The sequence below is a fragment of the Bubalus kerabau genome, chromosome 4, assembly GCF_029407905.1.
Source record: "Bubalus kerabau isolate K-KA32 ecotype Philippines breed swamp buffalo chromosome 4, PCC_UOA_SB_1v2, whole genome shotgun sequence".
Lineage (NCBI taxonomy): Eukaryota > Metazoa > Chordata > Mammalia > Artiodactyla > Bovidae > Bubalus > Bubalus kerabau.
In genome coordinates this window covers 22176652-22200944 of record NC_073627.1, presented here as the reverse complement: position 1 = coordinate 22200944, position 24293 = coordinate 22176652, and the positions used below count along the sequence as shown (strand labels likewise).

Genomic DNA, 24293 nt, shown 5'->3' with positions numbered 1-24293 from the left:
ATAAATGCAGTGTTTAAACTTGTAAGAGTACTGGAAAATGTTCAACTTAAGGGAGCCAAGGGTTGGATGACGGAAGGGAGTACTAGGGGAAGAAGGAAGCAATTATATTCAATGGTCCATAATTAAAAGGAGAAATCACAGTGCAAGTCAGCTCTAAAGAAATACGTTTATTTAAAACTTACATCAAGACGATTAGTAGCTCTAACACAGAACAAGGTAGCTTTAGAAACATAAAACAAGCTATTTTACAAGGTAATGTCTCAGACTGTCCTAAATTCTACATCTCTGACTTAATTAAAGGGAGACAGTCAAGATTATACTTGCGGTAAGACAGGGGCTCAATACTGCTAGCCCAGAAAACTCACTGTATCAACTTGAACTAAGTATTTATTTTACATATAACTCAATGAGCCCTTGCACATAGACCATAAGATCTTCAACCACACAGCAAGCACTGCTTTTCAATGAGTGCAAGTGCACCAGGCTGAAGATTAAGTTAACAAGTGCTCTACTGTGTGTGCTTCACGTGAAGGTCAGACATTCGCAGTAATGGCCACACAGAGTAAGACAAGCCCAACAAAGGTAATCAACAGAGAGCAGTTATTTGGCTACCTAATTAAGTTCCTTGAAGCAAATGACTACTATATGGTGTTACTGTCACTGTATTACATCACTGGGCTATGAGCTGTTTTGTTTCCAATGACCAAAACATGGTATAATATAAGCATTATAACAAAAACAAAAATGGACTATTCTCAAGAAAGTAACAAGCTGGAGTGATAAACTGTGCCAAAATGTTTAACAATTTGAAAAAGGAGAGACTGAATTGTTTCTCCAAATAGTCTAAGGTTAAATGACAACCTATAAACACCCTATTTTTCTAGTGTTGGCAGAGGACTTGCTTCACAATTCTACATATTTGGAAAAGACATGAAATGTGGCTGATGCACCCTTTTTAAGCTTAGTTTGAGGCAAGTACAAAAAACATCCCTTTGGTTATGCTTGATTAGGCCACGTAACTAAAATGTACAAAGAGCTTACCTGTCTACCTATAGTATAGTGTTCATATTAGAATTATGAAGCAGAGAATGAAGTATTTAAACATACCACATGCTACACTAGTCAAGAAACATAAAAGAGGAAAAAAGTAAGTGTGCTCTAGAAACTGCCTTACCGGCAGCCTGAAGAGTTTAATATACAAAAGCACACAAATCTGCCATAAACATTATTTTTCCAGCTTCAAACCTCTGTTCTACATAAAAAAAGATTTCAATTTATTTTTTGGTCCCAGAAATACTATACAAAACCCAGTAATCAAGACAAAACTGATGTCCATAAAATTTTAGGTTTTTTTTTTTTTTTTAAAGTAAAATAATTTTGAATTGGCACAGCAAAAGCAAAGTTGTATATCAAGATACACAAGACTAATCATGCAAATCAGACTCACAACTGCAAGTGAGAGGTATTACTTAAACACTAAGCTCATGACTGACATTCTCAATATGTACACCGGGCTTTTTTTTTTTTTAAACCGTGGTGGGGTAGGTATACTCAAAGGGTATCCATTCCAAGATCTAAGCAGCCTCACTTAAAGTTATATACAGTTCTTACTTTTTGATATAGTCAATTCCCCTCTTTTCCTTCTACAAAACAAAAGCAACAACAACAAAAAAGGTTTGCTTAAATACATGTTAAGCTGCCTTTTTAAAGCTGTATTTTTAACTGCTTAAATTGTCAAATGCAATCTTCAGTTTTCATTAAAAAGGAAATTTCTTTCCCAAAGAGCCATTGCAGGCTGGTCATTATAATCAGAACCTTTCCAAATGCTGAGGGATGTTATTTCTAGTTTAAAATTTCAGAATGTCAGCCTTGAACAGATTTAAGCAAATCTGGTTTTCTTCCTTATTAACAAGTTAGTTAGGATATTTTAGAAATGCAAGTTATCGATGTGAAATCACACATGTGAATTCAAATATGAAAATTAAGAATTCAGTGGTCAGGAACCCTGCACACATGATCATGCAAGGAAGGACTTACCCTCTCTTTCCAGCCATGGCCTAGGCTGCCTGCCGAGTCAAAAAACAACAGTTTCAATCACGTTTTCAAAACCAGATTATACCTAAATCTTATGAGTTATGGCTTCTGCTACATCATGTGAAAAAAAGACAACCCTACAAGTAACTTGGTAATGACTATCTCAGAAGACATCTCTGAGACCTAAAAAAAAAAAAAAAAAAGCAATTAAAAAAACCTGACATCACACCCTTCTGGAAAGAAACTGGTACCTTAGTGAGCTACTAAATTATTTCAACACCATCAAGAAAAGGAAGTTTGCTAGTATAGTCTATCAGAGAGAAATGAGAACGCCATTCAATGAACTTTTCTGTCTTGCATAGACCTCTCACAACTAATCAGCAATTCTCAGAATCTAATAACTTTTATTAAAATAGCTAAAAATAAATGGAAATTAAGGAAATGGTAGAGATGGGGTAGGATAATATATCCTCATATAGAAATAGACTTGCAGTTTCCCATCCCTACCCTGGACTAAATTAAATGTATTTAAAGTAGATTTCCAACACATTTTTAAAAAATGTTCTTAGGCAAGGATACCAATTTAGAAATTTCAGATAATTTCTTAGTATAGAGTCCAAGGGCTAAGCATTAATAGTCCTGCAGCACACTGAGAGCCAAAATTCCTGGCTGTACTTTTTCTTTTGATGTTTGATCCAACTGGTAAGAACTATAATGAACTAACTGGGGGGGGGGGGGGGGGGGGAATCACTGCACTTGGAATTTACCTTCTAGAATAGTATTCCAGAATGTCCAAGAAGGTAGAAACATTCTGAAACAAGAAAAGCATACTGGACCCCACACTTCAAACCACTAGAGCAGGAGTTTCTTACATTAACTGATGCTAAAGGTCAACCTATGTGATAATTTGCATACTGCCTGGGCACAGGTGAGAAGATCAGAAGAATGCATTAGAATAAATAAAAGATAACCACAGAGATCAATTTTTAAGAGCCGTAATTATGTGCCCAAATGTTGTAGTCTAGGCTCAGGCAAAGTTTCAATGAAGGTCTAGGGCAAATGGACAAAATATAATAATCCAGGTTGAGAAATAATAAGGCTTCTCTTTAGCAACATTTCCCTAAACTGTTACTTCCTTCCTTCCTATTTTGAAAAAAGTTTCTTTTAGAAAGGAATGATGAGGATTCCATATAATATGCATTAGAGCAAAATTTAAAATTAAAGGTGTTGAGTGTCGATTGTCATCGGCATTATTTACACTCAGTAACTTATCTTCAAATACCTCCTAAAAAAAGCGTTTTAAAATTTTTCAATGGCTTTGATTTCTTACTCTAGACTAGTAATATTTTTCTGCTTAGAGAAACAAATTTCAAAGATATAACTTCCTCTGTAATCAATTCATCAGCTAAAGATCAGTACTCTTGCTAACCACCATTATCTCAAAGTGATGGCCTGAAGTTTACAACAGAGATGCTAAAGAAATGAAAACTATTCCACAAATGCCAATCACAAATTTCACATCAGTCATTTCTTCTAGAAATAAACAAGATAGTATTTCAAGATAAACAAAGACAACAAAATAGCGATGCAAACATTGTGAAATCATCTTGCTAAAACATTGTGCTTTTTCCTTCAGACTTCAATCTCACTATTGCACATTCCTCCTATAGATGACGGCTCAATGCATGTATTCTGATCTTGTCAAAACCAACCATTCAGGAAAAAAAATGAAAAAGATGATCAAAATACATGTGCAAATAAAATCGGTGCTTAAAGCATGTTCAAAACATAAGTCCCTAAAACAAAGAAGTTATAAACTGCTGGCAGAAAAACAACCAAGTAACTACACCTGGTTTTCCATTTATCTTTAATAAGATCTTATTTTGCCAACATACACACAAACCAACAACAGATAAAGACTGCAAACTAACAAAAATTACCACGTACTGAATTGATTTTCCCATTCTTCAGTTTTTAACTGTATTTCCTTTATATGGGGTGATAATCCATTCATGTAGAAAATAAGTTATTGACCTACATTTTCAAGTAACAGTCTGGGTATCTTCAGCCTCATGAAAAGGTCTGTTTTAAGCTGCATGCATCAAAGAACCTAGCATTCTATCTGAGAGCTTGGCACTCGCCGCATGTTTAGGGCATGTCGATGTATTTCTTGCATCTGTCTGATCCTGTCCTTCTGCCACATTAAGTTTTGAGGCATAGGATATCTCTGAGTGCCATGCAAGTACCGGTATGGGATTCTCACGTGGCAGGCAGTGGCTCGACAACGGGGTTGTGGCATGGGAGGAAGAAGCATCCACCGCTTTCTCTCAGCACAGTACCTGTAGGCTTCTTTCCTATACTGTTTGTCAATATCATCACTGTTTTTCCAGCCTCCAATAATGAAAACGTCATCTTTGTAATAGCAAATGGCCGCTCCTTCAATGCTTAGGACTTCCGGGGGTAAACTTTCAAGGATCTCATCGGAAACCTGGTTGGCGATTTTTCGTATCGCCTCTTCATTTTCTAAAGAATAACTCTTGGGGCAGCATGAGGCTGTCTGATAAAAGTTTGAGTTGACCACAGACATTTGGAAAAAGCAGTAATTGTCAATAAGTGGCAAAGATTCCACATCTTGCCACTGTCGAGTCTCTGTGTCATAGCAAGTAATGACAGCCTTTAATCCATCTTCAGTGTCCCGGTCCACAGGAGTGCGGGCAGCAATGTACACAAACCGGTCTTCAATGGCGAGCGCTTTCACATCCCGAAGAATCTTTGGTGCTGATTCCAAGTTATGCCATTTATCTAGCTCGGGATTATAAACAGTCACATCTTTAAAACCGGGACTGAAGTTGCCATGTCCTCCAATGCTGTATAGCTTCCCCTTGACTTCTGTTAGCCCAAAAGAATGCTTCCTTGTCATCAGACTACAAACGTGTTCCCAGGTATTCAAATTTGGATTATACCTTTCCACAGTTTTAGCAAACCCTGGTTCCATCGACCCAGCAACATACACGTAGGATTCTGTTACTGCAACGGCATGTCCATCAAGGTGATTATGGATATGGGGTAGGTTTACCCATCTGTCCTCATCGACAAAATATCCCACACATTCACTTAAATAGTCCCCTCCTTCTGACACGCCTCCAATAACCATGATCACGTCCATGTTTTGCCCATAGCGAGGTAATAATGAGACATGAGAAGCAGGATGCTGGAATGTGCCAGACTGTATGTTCTCAGCTCTCAGAGCGTGCCTCTCCACTGCATCAGCCACCAACTTGACGCAAACTTCATTATTGGCCACCAGCCTCTCTGGTTTGACATGACGAGTAAGGTAAGTAGGTTTCATCTGGGACAATCTGAGCAATTTAAAAAGTTCTTCAAAGTATCTCTCTCTCTCTTCGGCATTTCTCTGAACCCACTTCAAAACTGTTTCGAACAGAACCTCTTCGGAATCAACTGTGATCTCCAAGTCCGAAAGCCAATCTCGGATGAGGTGGAAAGGTAAAGTATAAAATTCCTCATCCTGAATTACTTTGTGGAAGTTTCTCCGTATCATATCTGCCGCTTTCAGAGCAAGCTGGCTTAGTGTATACATGTGAGCTAAGCTATGAATGGCCACACAATTAGAGAGATGAAGCTTTTTCTTGAGAAATTCTCCACAAAACTCTTTTAAACGAATTAATAGGAACCTAAAACCAAGAACAAGAGGAAGGATTAATTTTCAAATGTGCATACTTTGAAAATGCTCTTTGAGAACATCTAAATTATACAAACTGAAATATGTTTCATCTCACTTCATTCACAACACTTGAAAAAAAAAAAGCAAATCCTCCCAAATTAAACAGGATTGTGTGGGAAAGTATGTTTAAAAGCATATGTAAAAATCATCTTTATATATTTTATTTACATTAGACAGTTTATACGTAATTATATATTACACAAAATTTTGTGATACACACACAAAATGGAGTTTTTGATTATGTAAGGTATTTCAGAAAATATCCTTTAATAAAGAACAGTCCTACACTCGGTTTCCACTGTAATTTACCCTTGGCAGAGGCAAACCTCAATCCAAACTTGTCTATGCCATCCTGCCCAAGTCCCTGGCTAGCAACCAGTCTCTTCTTAGATGAGGCTGGGTCTCAATGAAGAGATTTCCTGAAGCATCAATGACATGGTATAAAAACTGTGACTCCATGGTATAAAAACTGTCTGGTCGGATTTCAGAGGGAATGGCAATGCAGGCTTTGTGTCAGAGGTTTTAATCTTCTCATCACCAGAGCTTTCTCCCTGAGTAACCCAGGGGTGGGGGCAGGGGTGGTGCTCAGGAGTTTTGTCCTGAGCTGGGTTCTCATTAAAGCAGGAGTGGCAAGGCAAACTCAAAGATCTGAAGAAGCCAAGAAATAAAACAACAGAAAATGTGTAGGCCCGTCCACATTAAAAAGAAAAGCGGTTTGGCATGTAGCTGTCTAGATGTTGTTGGCTCACATAAATTAATCTGGCAGAATCAAGCCCTAAGGGTGGCCAATTTGAGACTACTGCTAAGCAGTAAGAGCATGGCAACCCACTCCAGTATACTTGCCTGGAGAATCCCATGGACGGAGGAGCCTAGAGGGCTAAGAGTCCATAGGGTCACAGAGTTGGACACAACTGCAGTGATTTAGCACACACACTAAGGATTAAATCTCCAGAACGGAGAACATAAACAATTTAAGAATGACTTCACCAGTCAGTCCAGGCCTCTCTCACTTCAGTAACTACTTGCTACTATGATTATTGTGCTTAATAACTAACTGACTTGTGATATGAATATGAATTTCAAGACAGGCTCCCTTTACCCTCTTCAGGGAGCATACCATTTCAGACACAAGACAAAGACAAGGCAGAGTAGTTAAGAGCTCTAGTGGCTCTCAAATATGCCTGGGCGCCAGGATCACTCTTTCTTGTGCTTCCCCACCTTCTACTTGTGATTTTTGGCAGGTGTTCCAGTAAGCCAACACATATTTCCTTGGACAGGTGTTTGGAAACACTGCTCTAAGAAAACAATAGCTGCCTGTCGTATACTAGGCATGTGTCACGTGACAGGGATCATGCTGGGCACTTCCTATTATTGCTTTACAGTATACGTGCCCTGCAAGGTAGGTATGATCAACAGACAGACTATATGGGGGAGGAGGGGTTGTAAAGGAATCCTGCCTCAAAGCTGATGGGTAAGACTGGCTGTGATGGTTGCAGGGCATACTGTCAAACACAAAGTGGCTACTCAGCAACTGACCTATGGAGAGAAGTTTTAAGTAAATTGTCTGGGGGTGTTCTCTCCTCTCCTTACCCAAGTCTCCAGTAAAGGAGGGGTAAATCTGAAAGAACACAAGCTCACATGACAGAAGAAAACAGAGCTGGAGTGAGTGCAATGACCCTTCTCTATCCATCTGCATTCAACAAACCACCCCTTGCACACATACACCTGCCACATTCCACCCTACCCTCAAATAGATGACCCAGTATCATGCTTTGAGAAAACAGAAGCAATCAGGCAAAAACTTCATTTTCCCATTATCCAATCCTTTTTTTTTTTTTTTTCCCCAGCCACATGGAGAGGCTTGGAAGATCTTAGTTCTTCAACCAGGGCTTCAACCTGGGTCCCAGCAGTGAAAGCCATGAGTCCTAATCCCTGGACCACCCGAGAATTCCCTCCCACTATTCAATCTGTCTGCCTACAGCTGTACCCTATACTCTGCGTTCCTAGTCCAACTTCTCCACTTTTAATATGGATTCTATCCCCTTCTTGGTTTCAAAGACTCTAGTCCTTATAACATCAATTTCTCCTCTTCCACGGATTCATTTTCATCAGCACACAAACACGCTCCAGGATCTCTCAGGTTGTGTGCGTACGTGCTTAGTCACTCAGTTAAGTCCCCGACTCTTTTGCGACCCCATGGACTGTAGCCTGCCAGGCTACATGGAATTTTACAGACAAGAATACTGGAGTGGGCTGCCATTTCCTCCTCCAGAGATCTTCCCGACCCAGGGATTGAACCCAGGTCTCCTGCACCTCCTGCATTGGCAGGCAGATTCTTTACCACTGAGTCACCTGGGAAGCCCATCTCCCAGCTTACAGAGGGAAAAAGACCTCCCTGGATGACTCCTCACACAGGTCCATGGGTATCATTTTTCTGATCCTCTTGACAGACTATTTCTTAAATACTATTTTTTAAAGATACTGTATTATTTGGCTGCTTGAGATTATCTTTTAGTTGTGGCATGTGGGATCTAGGTTCCAGACCAGGGATAGAACCTGGGCCCCCTGCATTGGAAGTGCAGCATTTTAGCCACTGGACCACCAGAGAAGTCCCAATGGTCAGACTTAAATGGCTCTTGTCAGTGCTATCAATGACCTCTATTATCACCAAATCCAATGATCACTTACAAGTGACGGAGTTGACATGATTGGCTACTCCCTCCTTGATACACTCTAGCCTTCCATGGTATCAGGTGCTCTGCTGGTGTCTCTTTAACATTCTGGAGAACCCCAGAGCTCAGTCCTTCGGTTTCTCTTTTCTATCTACACTCTCTTCCTAGGTAATTTTATCCAGTCCCAAAGCTTTAATTACCATCTATATGCTAATTTCCTCCCAATCTCTAGCTCCCAATGCTCCTCCATCCAGTGTTCTATTAGACATCCAGTAGAAGACATTTCCTGGACCAAAAACCAAACACTTCCTCCCAAACACTTTCCTGAACTTTTCCACATCTTTACCTGCAGTCTTTTCCCTCATCCCTCACATCAAATCCACTGGCAAATTTCTCTCCTCTGCCTTCAAAATGCATCTAGAATCAAAGCATTTCTCATCACTTTTACTTCTCCCTCCTCAGTCCAAGCCTCTACCACCTCTGTAACAACCTGCTTATCTCTCTGCTTCTGCCCTTGCAGCCCCTTCCCCACTTTTTCTCAACACAGAAGAATTCTGCAGATCAGAATGCATCATTACTCTACCTTAAACGTTCCCATGTTACTCAGAGTAGGAGCCCAAGTCCTCCCACAGGCTGACACAGCCCTGTGGGATCTGGATCCATCCCCATTACCACCCTCAGGCCTCTCCTACTTCTCTTGCCCTGCATCCCTCTGATCCAGCCGCCCTGGCCTTTTGCTATTCTCAAGACTGAAGCAACTTAGCAGCAGCAGCCTCCAGAGAAGCTCCATCTCAGGGTCTTTGCACCTGAGACGTCCCCTACCTGAAACACTCTTAACCACACCTCTTTCAATTCTTTGCAAACGTCTTTTTCTTCAGGAGGATTTCTCTATCCATTCAATTTAGAAAACAGCTTCTTTACATCAACATTTTCTATATGACCCGCCATCCTTTATTTTTCAAAATAGCTAGAGCAATCATCCGACATGCTGTTTTATTTGCCGTCCATCTACTTATATAAGTGCAATGCAGAAAGGGACTTTTGTCTATTTTGTTTACTGCTGAATCCCCAGATGCTCAGAACCCAGGGGCTGACTCAGGAGATAGTCGTTCAAATAACAAATATACACATAGAATACTGCCTCAAAAGGCTCCTCCCCATCTCCAAACTGCATTCACCTGCTTCCTAAATAGTTTCTGGAATATCCATCTGGGCCCTCTAAAACCCATTTTCCACAGTAGCAGAATCATCTTTGAAATATTTCAGTCAAATCATTTCCTTAGCCAGCTTCACATCACCTTGTAAATCCAAACTCCTTTATCCAAAACACTTCACACACCCTTCTCCCCTTCACCTCCTAGATCACTGAATTTCCTTTTTTACTTCTCTAAGCCAAACGAGATGCGGGGCCTTTGCGCTATCTGCCAGGAATGGTCATTCCCCATCTTTGCATGGCCAGGATTCCCTTGCCATTTAAAGGTCGGTTTAAATGTCACCTCCTGAGAAAGGTCTTTACGCAATTACTATCCTTTTAAAATGTCAACACTGTACTCATTAAAAGCGGACTTTTTCATTGCCTTTGTCTCTTCACCTGGAGACACGACCCCTCGCCTGACTGGCCGGCTGCACCCTCCGTGTCCAGCGCAGTGGCGGCCCCACAACACACAGCAGGTGCTCAGTAAGTATCAAACGAATGCATTTCGTTAGGGCTCACTCGAGTCTACCCAGGGCACTGCCCTCCGCGCCTTTTCCCGCGCCCTCCCTGGATGCCGCCCGCGGTCGGCGAGCATCTCGACCCCCGCGCTCCGCATCCCGCCTGCGTCCCCTACCTGTCGGCCAACTCCAGCACCTCGTGCACACTGCCCGTGCTGACGCGGATGCGCCCGGTGTACATGTATTCGATAACGGCTTCCACCGTGTCAGGTTCGGGCCCGGGCTCGGAGCTCCATTTGCGCATTTCCACCCGGCCGGAGCGGGACTCGGAGAACTGACCCGAGAGCAGGGGCGTGAAGTACTCGGTGGCGGCGGCCAGCACCGAGCGGTGGGCCCGGAACTCTCGGCCTCCCGCACCGCCGAAGCACAGGGTGATGTCGCAGAAGAGGCCCTGGCGCCGCTGTTCGTTCTGCCTCCACGACAGCTCCGAGCAGTGAGAGCTGCACTCGAAATCCTCGGCCTCCGGGCCCGGGTCGCCCCCGCTCGCCTCCATTGCAGACAAACCAGGCCCAGGCCCGAAGTCCACCGTGCCGCTACCTCTGACTTCGGCGGCTAGCCCCGCGGAGCCGGCGGCGGCTGTCTCCATGCTTTCCATCTCCAGCACCTGCAGAGATGCTGCCGCGGCCGCCGCTGCCGCCGCCGCCACAGCCGCAGCCGCCATCTTGACGCCGCCGCGCCCGACTCCTCAGTCCCCGAACGATTCTGCCGTTCTGGTGCGACACAGAGGGATTCTGGGAATAAAGAGTGGGCGCGGGGCGGAGCCGGCCGCCGCTGGGTCTGCGCACGCGCCGCCGTGCCTGTCCTACGGCGTCCGTCTCTGGTAAGGGGCAACTGTTGTGCTCCCGTTATGACTGTCTTCCCCGGAGGCCGGCCATCCACATGCCCATGGGGACGATGGCTCTTTCCTTCTCCTAGAGAACAGCGTGTTCTTCGTGGTCGTTTTGTGAAACAAAAGTCACCTTGGACCCTCACCTTTTAGTGTCTTGAGTGGCACCGTTGGATTTTTATTTAAAGGTTTAGAATGGCCTTGGAGTAAAAATGGAAAAAAGAAAGACTTGAGACTGAGCCCCAGTTAAGTGGATGAGGGTGAGCAAATAACTTACTGTCTTTGAACTAATTTTTCTTTTAAAAACGGAATACTGTCTTAACTTGGCAGATCGCTGTGAAGGTTAAATGAGGTATTTAACCATCAGGTATTTTTACATAGTGCTTGGTCCACAATTACTGTTCCATACATACTTGTTTAAAAGATGAATAAAAGCCACTTAGAGGCTTCAGGCAAGGGAATGGCTTAATCAGATGCATCTTTAAAAATATCTCTGGTGGGCTGTAAGGAGACAAAAGTAGAACTAGGGGCACTAAGTTAGCAGACCCCATATGGACAGATCAGAGAGTTATTTAAAGGATAAATCTACAGGACTTGCCAACCAGAGAAGTGAAGGAAAGGATGCCTTCCAGGTGTTTAGCTTGAGTATCTAAGTAAACCTTTGGTTTCCATTCACTGAGAAATGGGAGGCACAATTTCTTGGGAGAAGATACTGGGGTTTATTTTGAAGATAGTGTCTTTTTAAAACCTATTTATCTGTCTGCATCTGGCATGCTGGATCTCAGTTCCTGGACCAGGGATGGAATCCAGGGCTGCTGGCAGTGAGACTGGGAATTCCCTTGATTCTTTTTTAAGAGATGTATGAACTTTTTTAAGATTTTATTTATTTTTGATTGCAAGCTATCTTTGTTGCTGCACTTGGGCCTTCCCTAGTTGCAGCAGGGGCTTCTCTTCTCTGCCATGCGTGGGCTTCTCATTGTAGTGGCTTCTCTTGTTGCAGAACACAGGCTCCAGGCACTCAGGCTCAGAAGCTGTGGCTCATAGGCTTTCGAGTGTGGGTTCAGTAGGTGTAGCATATGGGCTTTAGTTGCTCCTCAGCATGTGGAATCTTCCCAGACCAGGGATTGAACCTGTGTCTCCTGCACTGGCAGGCGGATACCCATCTACTGTACCATCAGCAAAGTCCATGGATGAACATTTTAAAACTGCATGTAGTAAAACTTAGTAAGTACATTTCAAAGGAATGCAGATGAAAATATATGGATGACATGAGATGGCAGTCAGTGTTACTATATAGTTTATTTAAACCAAACTATGATAATACAGAGGAAAGACTGAGGTGGCAGCTGCCTGGAATCTTTATGGATTACAGATGCAAACTGGCTGAAGAAGAGTCAGTAACAGACAACAGTCAGGTGCATAAATACAGAGAACATAAGACACAAGGCATTTCACAGCTTTTTGCTTTGAGCTTCCATTTTAAACATATGTATATTACAAGTTTACATTTTAAATTACCACTTCCCATACTCTGTGACAATGGCTAAGGATGCAGTGGTCCCATTCCCCCTGACACAGGCAGACACTGGTCTGCAACAGGGAACATTCTGGGGAGATACCAAACTCCTAACACACAACATACAAAAAGATCCTAAAAAAAAAAATCAGATTAATACAATGCTCTTCAAGTTATATGAGGAAGAAACGGGAAAAAATAAGATATTAGGGGCGGGGGTCCTTTAAATGGAAAGTATCTTGAGGTCTTAAAAGTGTCATTCCCTTCCTTCAAGGGAAAACCTTTTTTTTTTTTAAGCTAATGGAAAAAATAAAAGAAAGCAACATTGTAACACCCTCCAATGAGGAAGAACACTATCCTGACAGTGCTTAGATGCTTCCATATAATAAATATAGCAGGTAGCAGAGCAAATGTATTGGCTGGGTTCTTATTTCTATGCTTACAAAAAAAATATTAAGCTTCTTTGTGTAGACTGAACAGTGTTAGCCTGTGGGTGTTGGTCTTCAATGTCTGTACACTGAGGGCTGTTTATACTCGAGGCCCATCCTTTAAGCAAGCTCCAGTGCCAGATGTCTGTGGCTATTTCCCAGGGGAAGAGTTCTCGTCATCACTTTATTGTAATAGGGTTCCTGGCTCTGTTACATGCTCATGTGTTCCGGAAGAACATATGAAATATCATCCCATGGGTGACGGTAGAGCCCCTGCTTCAGCCTCTTCTGATCAAGATAGTGTCCTAAAATAGAGCAAATGCATCTTTTTGTTAAGAGCTGGTGAGTGTTGAATTTTGGTAAGGGAGAGAAGGTAAGGAAGGGAAATCTTACTAATACACACAAAAAAATAGGGAAGTACATCTAGATCCATCCCACAGGTAGATGTTTGAGTTGGTAAAAGGAACTGTTGGATTTCATTCTGTTTTTCCTAGGCTAACAATCAAACTCATTTCTAAGAAAAAAGGAACAAAGATAAAGCGGAAGTTAAACAAAGGAAGAATTAGCAACAATGATCAAGACAATGTGACATCTCTCTGATAGAAACTAGCCTAGGGAATTCCCTGGTGGTCCAGTGGTTAGGACCCAGATTTGACCCAGGTTGAGGAACTAAGATCTTGGAAGCTGTGCAGGACAGCCAGAAAAAGAAAAAGAAACTGGCCACATAGGCAAGTGGTATACCTGAACCATGGGGTAAAACGAACAAACAAACAAACCGAAACCAAACAGAACTCTTACTACCAACTTACCAATGAAGCCCATGCTCCTTCCCAGCACAAAGATGCCGTTGAGGGCTCCAATGTCAATATACTCATCAGCTTCCTCCCTGAAACACACAATTCACTTGTAGTTTTCAAATGGCTCACATGACTGCCCGTCTCCCCACAGACACTATAATTTCTGCCCAGGAATGAGAAGCTAGCTCTCTTTGGACTCTAATTAGTAAAGGGAGGGTGTTCTGGGTGGTAGGCATAGAGGCGTTTCTTAATGCTCTCTAATGAGCGTGCATTGCTCTTAGAGTTGGGAGGAATCACCGAGAAAAATCAATAAACGTTAAGAGGAAGAAAATAGCTGCAAGCTCACCGAGTGAAGGACCCGCAGTGTCTAAGCATGTCTACAAATGCAACTCCGATTAAACCGTCTACATTCAGGATAAGGTTTGGTTTCTGGGAAGGCAAAAAAAAAAAATTCAACGCATTTGTCATTATTACTAATTTTTGTTCTGCATGATGTTCCATTATTACTACTAAAACTACTACTATGAATTCCTGACTGCTATTTAAAAACCTCCCACCAACACTTCCCAGTTTACAGGAGAGACTGTCTTGATTTCTAAGGTCTAGCAGAGGACTCTCATTGACACTATGTGTCAACTTAGTTAAGCAACAGAAACAAAAATCTTTCAGAAAACCAGGTTTGATTTTAGCTGCACAATCAAACTGTGACTTGGCAGTCATTTTCTCCAAGAAATTCACCCAAAACCCTGATTTGGGAATTAGAAACATTTTCTTTTACCTTGGAGGTGGTAATCTTCTCTACTTCCAGCGCGTAGTCGAGCAGGGGAGTGGCAGGGAAGTGTTGTCTGACATAATCTTTGAGAATCTGCACGCGCATGTCTGGGTTGTTGATCTAGGAAGTGATCCAAAGTTAGAGGAACCACTCTGACACAGCTGTTAAAAGACATGTTCCTGGGATTTCCCTGGTTGTCCAGTGGTTAAGACACCGTACTTCCACTGCAAGGGGCATGGGTTTGAGCCCTGGTGGAAGAACTAAGACCTGACATGACACAGGCCAAAAAAAAAGGACGTGTTCTTGCTTGTGTCACAGGTAGACATAGCTGTACGTGTCATATGCACTGCTGTGAGGTTTAAGGTTTCTGATGTCCTCTCATATTTGAGCCTCAAAACCACCTGAGATGTGGAGATGTTGGATAAATGAGCCATGGATCCTACAGGGTCAAGCAGCAGGGTGCAGGACTTCCCTGGCGGTCCAGCGGTTAGAACTCTGCACTTTCACTGACGGGGGCCCAGGTTCAATCCCCAGTTGAGGAACTAAAATCTCAGGCCGAGCAGCACAGCCAAAACCAAATCAAACAACAAACAAACAAAAAAATACCAAAAGCAGCACACACCTTCCAACGGGAAGTCTGAGGTTCTAGCCACCAGCCACACTGCTCATCAGCAACCTAGTCAAGATGTAACCAAGTTCTACAAAGTTCTTAGTTTTTAACTAAGGAAGCACATGTTGGCAGTGGGGCAGCAAAGCACCCCTGAAATTCCAAGAAACCCTCTGGACCTGCAATGAGTGTAGATGAACTCTCGGTTCAGGACCCATACTAGGCAGTCCCATCAGCAGGGGAGTGAGACGGACTGGGTGCCAAGTCCCAATACCACAGTGACCTCCTCCCTTGGCCAAGACACCCAAGGCCAGGATGGTCTCCAGGAAGGAAGGCACCCAAAGACTGGGCATGGCAGCACAGACGTGATGCTGGCTAGGCAAGGTGCCCTGTGCTGTGCAAGCACCGTCTGCCTGGGAGCTGGGGGTGGCTGGTCCAAGTTCTGCGAGGCCCAGATGGAACGTCCCTCAGCAGAAACCACTGTCTCTGGCTCAGTCTTTGCCATCCAGCCACCTCTGGACTTACTCTGCACTGGCCCACCGTGGGGATGCCGGGATGAACACAGGATCCTTTTGTATTAATCTGAGTCATACACCCCACTTAGGCCAGCAGAGTGACTAACTCCCTGAGGTTTCTGGAGTGGTGGAGCCATGGACCCTGAACTGTCCTTGTGGGGCCCCAAGCAGCTGCCACTTCTTCTTCTCTCGTTCCCTTTGATTTCTAAACATAACTCGGCCCCAGGAGCCACTGAGATTTTGGAAGTTGTTACGCCAGTCCACAGCATTATCTAGTGACCGATATGTCCCCTTAACCCTGACCTTAGTCCTTTCTCCTGTAAGAGTCACCTGGGAAGCTAAAGATACCAAGGTCCCAGTTCATCACATTTTCACACCACAACTGAACATGATAGAAACTGTTTATGGGCAATCCGTTTTATAATGGGAAAAAGAGCTGCTCAGTGTCGGCATCTGTCAGCAAAGCTTTGCCTGCTGGGAGCCGAGAGCCCGGCTGTGCCCCACACCCCGTTGACCCAGTGCCTGAAGGAGAAAGACAACTCACCGACTTCACTCGGTGACCAATGCCCATGATAAGCTTTCCTTCCTTCTTCATCTTGTTCACAAACTCCATGGGGATGATGCCGCTGTCAAAGGCCTTGCTGAACATCTTGGCTGCTGCATCCAGGGCACCCCCAAACCGGTCGCCCTGTGGGAGGGGCCAGCCCATGTCACCCCAAGCTGTCAGTCTCCTTTGGCTTCTCGGGCTGATCCAGGGTTCCCCTCAACAGCCCCCGGCATGGGGTCTCACACTCCAGGGCTCCCTCTAGGACTGCAATGCAGCCAAGTGGCATGATGCCAAAGGTGGGTGTCCCCGCTGTTCACCTCCTAGGATGACAATACTCACGATGGTGAGCAGTCCCGAGGTGAGGCTGGAGACCAGGTCCTTGCCGGCCCGAGCGCAGATGATGGTGTTGTGAGCCCCAGAGACGGCAGGCCCGTGATCAGCCGTCACCATCAGGCACATCTCAATAAACTGGCAGGAGTATTTGGGCAACCTGGAGGAGGGCGAGGACAGGGGAGGGGGACATGAGAGCTGGAACAAAGGTGAGGGGCTGAACAGGAGATACACTGACGAGGCCATGGTCCTCCTGTTTCCCATCTCCTTGAACAAGTCACTCAAACTCTAGAAGGGCAACAAGCCCCCAATCCAGGTCTAACACTATCTTACAACTCCAAAGCAGAACTCTTTGATCCCTGAGTGGCTCTGGATGTTGCTGATATCAAATACTGCTTTTAAAATTGAGCTTAGCAAGTAGGGCTTGAAACCTCCTCTTTGGGCAGTTTTTTCAGCTGAGCTGCTGGGACAGGATGTGATCTGTGTTTGCAGTTACTACTCTCCACGTGCCAGGCAGAGAGGAGGGGAGGGCCCTGGTCCCTTTCACAGTGCACAGTGATCAACCTCCCACTGATGATTAACAACAAAGTCTGGGGAGTTCCCTGGTGGTCCAGGGGTTAGGACTCCACACTTTGACTGCTTGGGCAGGTTCCATCCCAGATTGGGAAATTAAGATCCTGCAAAGTGTGCACCACACACACACAAAAAAAAACACGAAAACCCACAAAATAAACAAAATACCCCCAAAGTCTGGAGCTGTGGGGACGCAAGAGCACATACAGTGAGACCTGTCAGGTATTACAAGCCTTGAACTTCTCCCAGGAAGGGCTCAAGGCAGGACCCAGACCCATCTCTCGGAGGTGAGACCAGGACACACACCAAGATTTCCACCTGGCTTTCTGCCCAGGGCCACTCCAAGGCAGGGCTCTGTGACTACATATTCATCGGCCTCCTTGCCCAGCTGTCAGTCCCAGGGAAGGGCTGAGCTTGGGAGTTGCAGAGAAAACCGACTTTTCCCCCCCATGCAAGCTGATAAGACACAAATTCAGAGGACACACTATAAAGTACTTTCTGCCTGTTGAGCAACTCCACCAGGCCTGCACTCTTTAAGCCACTCGATGCATCCAGGCCATTTGTGCTAACCCTGACCTTTCTCTCAACAGGCCTGCATTCAATTCTGGCCCGTTTCTTTAAAAGCTCCCAAGGGAAAGATCCTTGATCCAAGATCCTTGATGATGTCACTGCTTTCTACTTCTCTTGGTTCAGGCTGGCCTTTCCATCCTTGGAAGACTTAGGAACCTGAATCTCTTTCCTCTGACCTTTCCACTGATCTGTGGCCAGAAAGCTTGGCCCTGGACATGTTCCCCAAAGCTGCCCACTCCCAGTCCCTTGGCAGGGGAGGAAAATGAATGCTGAATCACAAGGCCTTACCCTCTTCTGCCCTCCATGCCTCACCTTTTCTGGAACCAGAGGAGGCCGAGGACCCCGCCAATGCCCATCTCCTCCTTGAAGACCTCGGTGATGGGCATGCCCGCGTAGATGAGCTCCTGTCCTCGCTCGTCACAGATGCTGGTCATGAACGAGGCAGGTTTGCGGATCAAGCCCAATTCCTGAGCAGAGATGGGGGCAGAGACAAGCAGGGCTGTGATGATCAGAGGTTCTCCCAGAACATCCTCACTATCTGTGCCCAGAACCAGTGTCCCAGGTCTTAAATACTGGTGGCCAATCAACAACTCTCAAAGTCCTCCCAAGAAGGAATTGCAAAGCCCTCTGATTAGATCACTTGGGACAAGAAAATAGGAGCAATCACTCCACGGCACCCGCTCAGCCTGGCCTGTTTCTTGTCTTTACTGAATGTGGACTCAGGCAGGGCACTTAGCTGTTGGCATCCAGGGGTTCCTTTTTACAACAGAATAACCAGCTCCAGGTCACCTGGCTAAGAAATGGAAGAATGACTCCAAAGGGACAATTTTTAAATACTCTACACATAGCTGCCAGTAACAAGGCACATGGCTGGGGAAGTGGGAGAATCCCCTCAACACATCCTTTTCCAAGGGGAGGGCACTGAGGTCCTGAATCTTCCACTTTCAGAGTCAGGGTACAAGGCGGGCAGCATCAGCTAACTCTGCCCATGCCAGTTTCTTTAGTTATCCCTTCCGAACTTAAGAAATGCCTCTAATTATATTTTAATTGCAGAAGCAACAGGAATGCACTCTCCTTTGTTACTCCCTGGTGGCTCAGACGGTAAAGCGTCTGTCTACAATGCGGGAGACCTGGGTTCGATCCCTGGGCCGGGAAGTATTCCCTGGAGAAGGAAATGGCAACCCACTCCAGTACTCTTGTCTAGGAAATCCCATGGATGGAGGAGCCTGGTGCAGGCTACTGTCCATGGGGTCGCAAAGAGTTGGACACAACTGAGCGACTTCACTTACTTACTTACACTAGAACAGATGAAGTCATGTTGCCTTTGACCTCCACCCCACCCACCCTAGTTTTCTGATTTCGTGTCTGTTAGTTTTGTGAACATTTTTATGGACCTTTCTTTCTATGATTTTATGTACACACACAGACACATGGAGAACAGACATCATTTTGCATGCCTACATTTTTCATACTCATAATAGAAACACTGTTCTACAATGCGCTATTTACTCAATCAATCTGAGTGCTATACATGTCAGCATATATCTAGATCTAGTTCATTCCTTTTAACGGCTGTAGAATATCCCCCCATGACAACCCCACATGTCGGCCATTCCTCCACCGATGACCATCAGCTCAAAAAATATCCTTGAACATATGTGTACATGCAAGCATTTTCTTCAAGGAGCTTTCCAGACAGGGAACTGCTGGGTCATACGGGATGAGCGCTGTCACACTGAACTGACACTCCACGTGCCTTTCAGAGAGGTCATGCCGATGCCACTCCCGCCACTGACGAATCAACGTACCAGCCTCATCATGTGTGCCCAGTTGCTTCAGTCATGCCCAACTCTTTGCAACCCTATGCACGGTAGCCCGCCACGTTCCTCTGTCCATGGGATTCTCCAGGCAAGAATACTGGAGTGGGTTGCCATGCCCTCCTCCAGGGGATCTTCCTGACTCAGGGGTTGACCCCATGTCGCCTGTGGCTCCTGCATTGTTGGCGGATTCTTTACCGCTGAGCCACCAGGGAAGCCCCTCCAGCCTCCTCACACCCATACAAACAATATATCAGAGAATTTTTTTTTTTTTTGGTCTGTAGGAGATATCTCGGAGAAGGCAATGGCATCCCACTCCAGTACTCTTGCCTGGAAAATTCCATGGATGGAGGACCCTGGTAGGCTGCAGTCCATGGGGTTGCTAAGAGTCGGGCACAACAGAGCGACTTCATTTTGACTTTTCACTTTCATGCATTGGAGAAGGAAATGGCAACCCACTCCAGTGTTCTTGCCTGGAGAATCCCAGGGACGCGGGAGCCTGGTGGGCTGCCATCTATGGGGTTGCACAGAGTCGGACATGACTGAAACGACTTAGCAGCAGGAGATAACTGGTATCTCAGTTTCTACTTTGGTTTCTTTTATAAGGAGTGAAGCCGAGCAATTCTTCATGTTGAAAGAACATCTCCTACCCATTGTTTTAATGGGTTATTGGCCTTTTAAAAATAGATTCCTAAGAGATCTTGTAGATAAGAGAATTTGCTCTATATCTATGTCCCTGCCTTAGACAAGTAGCCTGAAATCTCTTAGCAGGTACAGACGGCTCTAGAGGACATTGTCTCCAGCCCCTGTTTCCAGGTCAGGCCACACCACTGTGGGAGGTACACGCTGCCCTTGCCCACTCCTGGGCCCTGCATCTATTTCTCTGGCTGGTCAGAAGGGGCCACCTCACAAGCTCCAGCATACCTCAGCCACACACATGGTTAGGGACACGCGGGGCACCTACCCGGGCCCAAGAGTAGTCCATGGGTACCGTCGGGGGCGGAACCTCCTGAGCAGGTACAATGACTCCTCTGGCTACAAGATCCTCATACACGGACCTGGGAGGCAGGGAAACGGAGGAGAAGAGACATCCACGTGGATTTCATTCTTCTGGGCTCTTCTAGGGCATCTCGCGAATGCTCTTCCATCTAACCCCAGAGATTCCCAGCCCTGTATCCCCCCTTGTCAGCAGCTTACCCTTACTAGGTGGATTCCCAAGAACTAAATGAAAACAGGTTCTAGCCAAGACCCGCCCCACTGCCTCTGAACGGGACCTTAGAGAAGGCTGAGTCTGGAGGCCAAGGAAGGCCAGAGGGGAGGAATGGGAAGAGACAACAGCTCATGTAATGGATGAATGTTCCTACGCTTGCTCATTCATGGCCTACCAAGTAGGTAGGCTCAGAAACTGAATGTTTTGTAAAATATCATGTATGAAACGAGTTGCCAGTCCAGGTTCGATGCACGATACTGGATGCTTGGGGCTGGTGCACTGGGACGACCCAGAGGGATGGAATGGGGAGGGAGGAGGGAGGAGGGTTCAGGATGGGGAACACATGTATACCTGTGGCGGATTCATTTTGATATTTGGCAAAACTAATACAATTATGTAAAGTTTAAAAATAAAATAAAATTTAAAAAAAAAAAAAAAAAGAAACTGAATGTTTTAAGCCCAGTCTGAACAGCCTGTAACTGCTGCTTTTAGAAACAAGTTAGAAAAAAGGAAAGCCAAAAAGGAAAGATTCTGGACTATCTGAAGAGCTGCCTTAGACGCCTGAGAGAGACCAGGCATATCGGACACCTGTATTTCAGCGAGGCTGCTGCCCTGGAGAGGGACTGGGAAAGGGGCAGGGAGGTGCCACCCTCTCCAGGTCCACTTACTGGATGATTTCTCCAAGCTCATCGAAGCTCCTGGGCACAAACACTCCGGCCTCCTTCAAGGCCTGGTTCTTGGCAACTGCAGTTTCAGAAGCCTGGTTGGCACAAGCTCCAGCATGGCCAAACTGGACCTGGAATGCAAAGGGGAATGGCTTTAGCAGGCCGGTCAATCCCCTAAGAGAGAGAAGGCCCCTGAGGATGTTGGCACTGATTACTGGCCAGACCCCATTCAACGCTCTATGTCAAAGGTCCCCCACCTTTCTGGCACCAGGGGCCAGTTTCGTGGAAGACAATTTTCCCACAGACCAGGGGGTGGGGGGTGGGGGGTGATAGTCTCGGGATGTCTCAAGTGCAATACATTCACTGTGCATTTTATTTCTATTATTATTACATCAGCTCCACCTCAGCTCATCAGGCATCAGATCCTGGAGACTGGGGACCCCTGCTCTACGTGAATCACTTCAGGCCCCCAGAAGGCTCACTGAATATGTGCGCTGGCTGACTCTCAGGCACAGATGAGAATCTGAGGCACCAAGAGGTTCAAGAGCTTACTCAAGGTCACACAGCTGGGGCACTGGAGCCAGGATACAAGCCTGCTGCCCAACTCCACAAACACCTTCCTCTGGCTTCCCGTGGGGCACTTACTGGGTAGGGTGGAGATGAGGAGACACAGAATAGCAGTCAGTTTGGGGCAACTGTGAGAGGTTACAAACTGCCAAGCCTAGCTAAGCGGAGCTCCTAAGTGTGATCTGACTATCCTGCACATACTTTGTATGAAGTATGTACCCTTACTAAACAAAACAGAACCCCAGAAGATTTCCTGTAAAAATCCAAATTTCCACTTTTTTTAAAAAAAAGCCACATTTTGCACCATTTGGCCTATACTCCCAGATAGCAACAATCACAGGGAGCTAATTAGCTATTGCCACCTTCCACCTGAGCATGAACTAAGATTAAACTAAAAATCCAATGGAATATGGGGTAGGGGGCTGGTTATGGGGAGAGAGAAGGAAGAAAAAACCAATCAGAAGAGCTATGTGGTAACTGTATCTTTGATTAAGCAACAAGGAAAAGAGATTAACTTAATGAAATGTGGTACAAAACTCTTAGCAGGGCAGGTGTGATAATCTTCCCTGTTTAAATAACACTTCATATGCATGCGCGTGCTTAGTCACTCAGTCGTGTCTCACTCGGACTCTTGCGACCCCATAGACTGTAGCCTGCCAGGCTCCTCTGTCCATGGGATTCTCCAGGAGAGAATACCAGCGTGGGTTGCCATTTCCTTCTCCAGGGGATCTTCCCAACCCAGCGGTCGAACCCAAGGCTCCTGCATTGCCGTCAGACTCTTTAAACACCGAGCTACAAGGGAAGCCCAAAATAACACTGCCTCCGGGCACTTTTCTAAAAGCTTCACAAATGTCATCATTCAGTACCTACAACTGTTTCCTCTCAACAAGGAAGTGGAAGCACAGAGCGACAGAGTAACTTGCCAAGGTCACACAGGTGGTATGTGGCAGCATTTAAACCAGACAATGGATGTGGCCTCTCACTGTGGTCCTCACTCCAACATATAACAAAAGGGGGCTGAAATGGGGCTTTGGTTTTTTTTTTAATTTTATCATTATTTTATTTATTTTTGGCTGTGCTGCACAGCATGTGGGTCTTAGTTCCCTGACCAGGAAAACCCACAGCCCCTGCATTGGAAGTACAAAGTCTTAACCACTGGGACTACCAGGGAAGTCCCAGAGCTGTAGTGTTAAAAGGTAAACCAGAACCGCTCTCTGGTTAGCAAGGCTTGGAGACACATGCTTCAAAGCAAGTTCCCAGGGCCTTCTGTACAGAACTTAATCTGCGTCGGTAGATGGGGTGCATTCACATAAACTCAACGAACACTGGACTTAAAGAAGTTAAGCAAGTTTAACTCAGATTTCTCAGAGCTAAAGCTTTTAAAAGGGAGATAATGAAATCTGAGCATGTTCAGAATTTATAGAAGCTTCCTTTTCATTGGTTTTTGTTTTGTTTTGAGGACCATCGCTACAGGACTCTGATGGCTCAGCAGTTAAGAATCCACCTAAAATGCAGGAGACCCGGCTTTAATCCTTGGATCAGGAAGATCCCCTGGAGGAGGGCATGGCAACCCACTCCAGTATTCTTGCCTGGAGAATCCCATGGACAGAGGAGCCTGGCAGGCTACAGTCCATGGGGTCACACAGAGTCGGACATGACTCAGCGACTAAGCAGCAGCAGCAGCAGCTATAGGACCAGCATTTTGGGACACTGCCATCTTACCACTGTCCTCTTATCTCTATTCCCGATTCTTCTTCTTTTTTTTTTTAATATAACTGTTATGTTTTAATTTATTTTTGGCTGCCCTGGGTCTTGTGTTGCTTTGTGCAGGCTTTCTCTAGCTGTGACAGGTGGGGGCTACTCTCTAGTTGAGATGCGCAGGCTTCTCATTGCCATGGCTTCTCTTCTGAGGAGCACGGGCTCTAGAGCACAGGCTCAGCAGCTGTGGCTTAGCTGTTCTGCAACATGAGGAATCTTTCCTGATCATGGATCGAACTCGTGTCCGCTGCACTGGCAGGCGGATTCCTATCCACTGTACCACCAGGGAAGTCCTATCTCCCGGTTCTCAGTCCATTTTCCCGAGGCACTGAACTGAGGATATTGTGTACCTATCTCACCTCCTCTATGGGGCAGAGAGCTCTGCAAGGTCATGAGACCTGTTCAAGGAATCAAAAAACACTTATTAGCTGGACCATCACAGTACTGCTCTACGTTCGTGTATTCTTGAAACTACATAAAGTTTTTTTAAAAAAATGAATAAAAAGCAAAAATAAAACACTTTGAGGGCTTCCCAGGCGGCTCAGGGGTAAAGAATCCACCTGTCATTGCAGGAGACACGGGTTCCATCCCTGATCCGAGAAGATCCCACATGCCCTGGAGCAACTATGCCACA

At 45.3% G+C, this 24293-nt stretch overlaps 2 protein-coding genes across 4 annotated transcripts in view; both read right to left on the bottom strand.

Moving 5' to 3' along the window:
* Nucleotides 1-152: 152 nt before the first annotated feature.
* KLHL11 (kelch like family member 11) lies at nucleotides 153-10888 on the bottom strand. Its single transcript, XM_055575880.1, has 2 exons — nucleotides 10278-10888; nucleotides 153-5726 (listed from the first exon to the last, which is right to left on the bottom strand). Exons 1-2 carry the CDS (start codon nucleotides 10820-10822, stop codon nucleotides 4145-4147), a joined length of 2127 nt encoding a protein of 708 aa, XP_055431855.1. The 5' UTR covers nucleotides 10823-10888; the 3' UTR covers nucleotides 153-4144.
* Nucleotides 10889-12267: 1379 nt separating this feature from the next.
* ACLY (ATP citrate lyase) overlaps nucleotides 12268-24293 on the bottom strand; it is a 44537-nt gene continuing 32511 nt past the window's right edge. For all 3 annotated transcript variants that reach the window (XM_055575877.1, XM_055575878.1, XM_055575879.1), the window contains 9 exons: nucleotides 21338-21465; nucleotides 20424-20517; nucleotides 17955-18109; nucleotides 16509-16659; nucleotides 16167-16310; nucleotides 14507-14620; nucleotides 14075-14157; nucleotides 13741-13817; nucleotides 12268-13236 (listed from right to left, as the gene is read on the bottom strand). In XM_055575877.1, the coding sequence (XP_055431852.1) occupies nucleotides 13142-13236; nucleotides 13741-13817; nucleotides 14075-14157; nucleotides 14507-14620; nucleotides 16167-16310; nucleotides 16509-16659; nucleotides 17955-18109; nucleotides 20424-20517; nucleotides 21338-21465 (1041 nt within the window). In that variant the 3' untranslated portion in view covers nucleotides 12268-13141. The remainder of the gene's footprint in view (nucleotides 13237-13740; nucleotides 13818-14074; nucleotides 14158-14506; nucleotides 14621-16166; nucleotides 16311-16508; nucleotides 16660-17954; nucleotides 18110-20423; nucleotides 20518-21337; nucleotides 21466-24293) is intronic.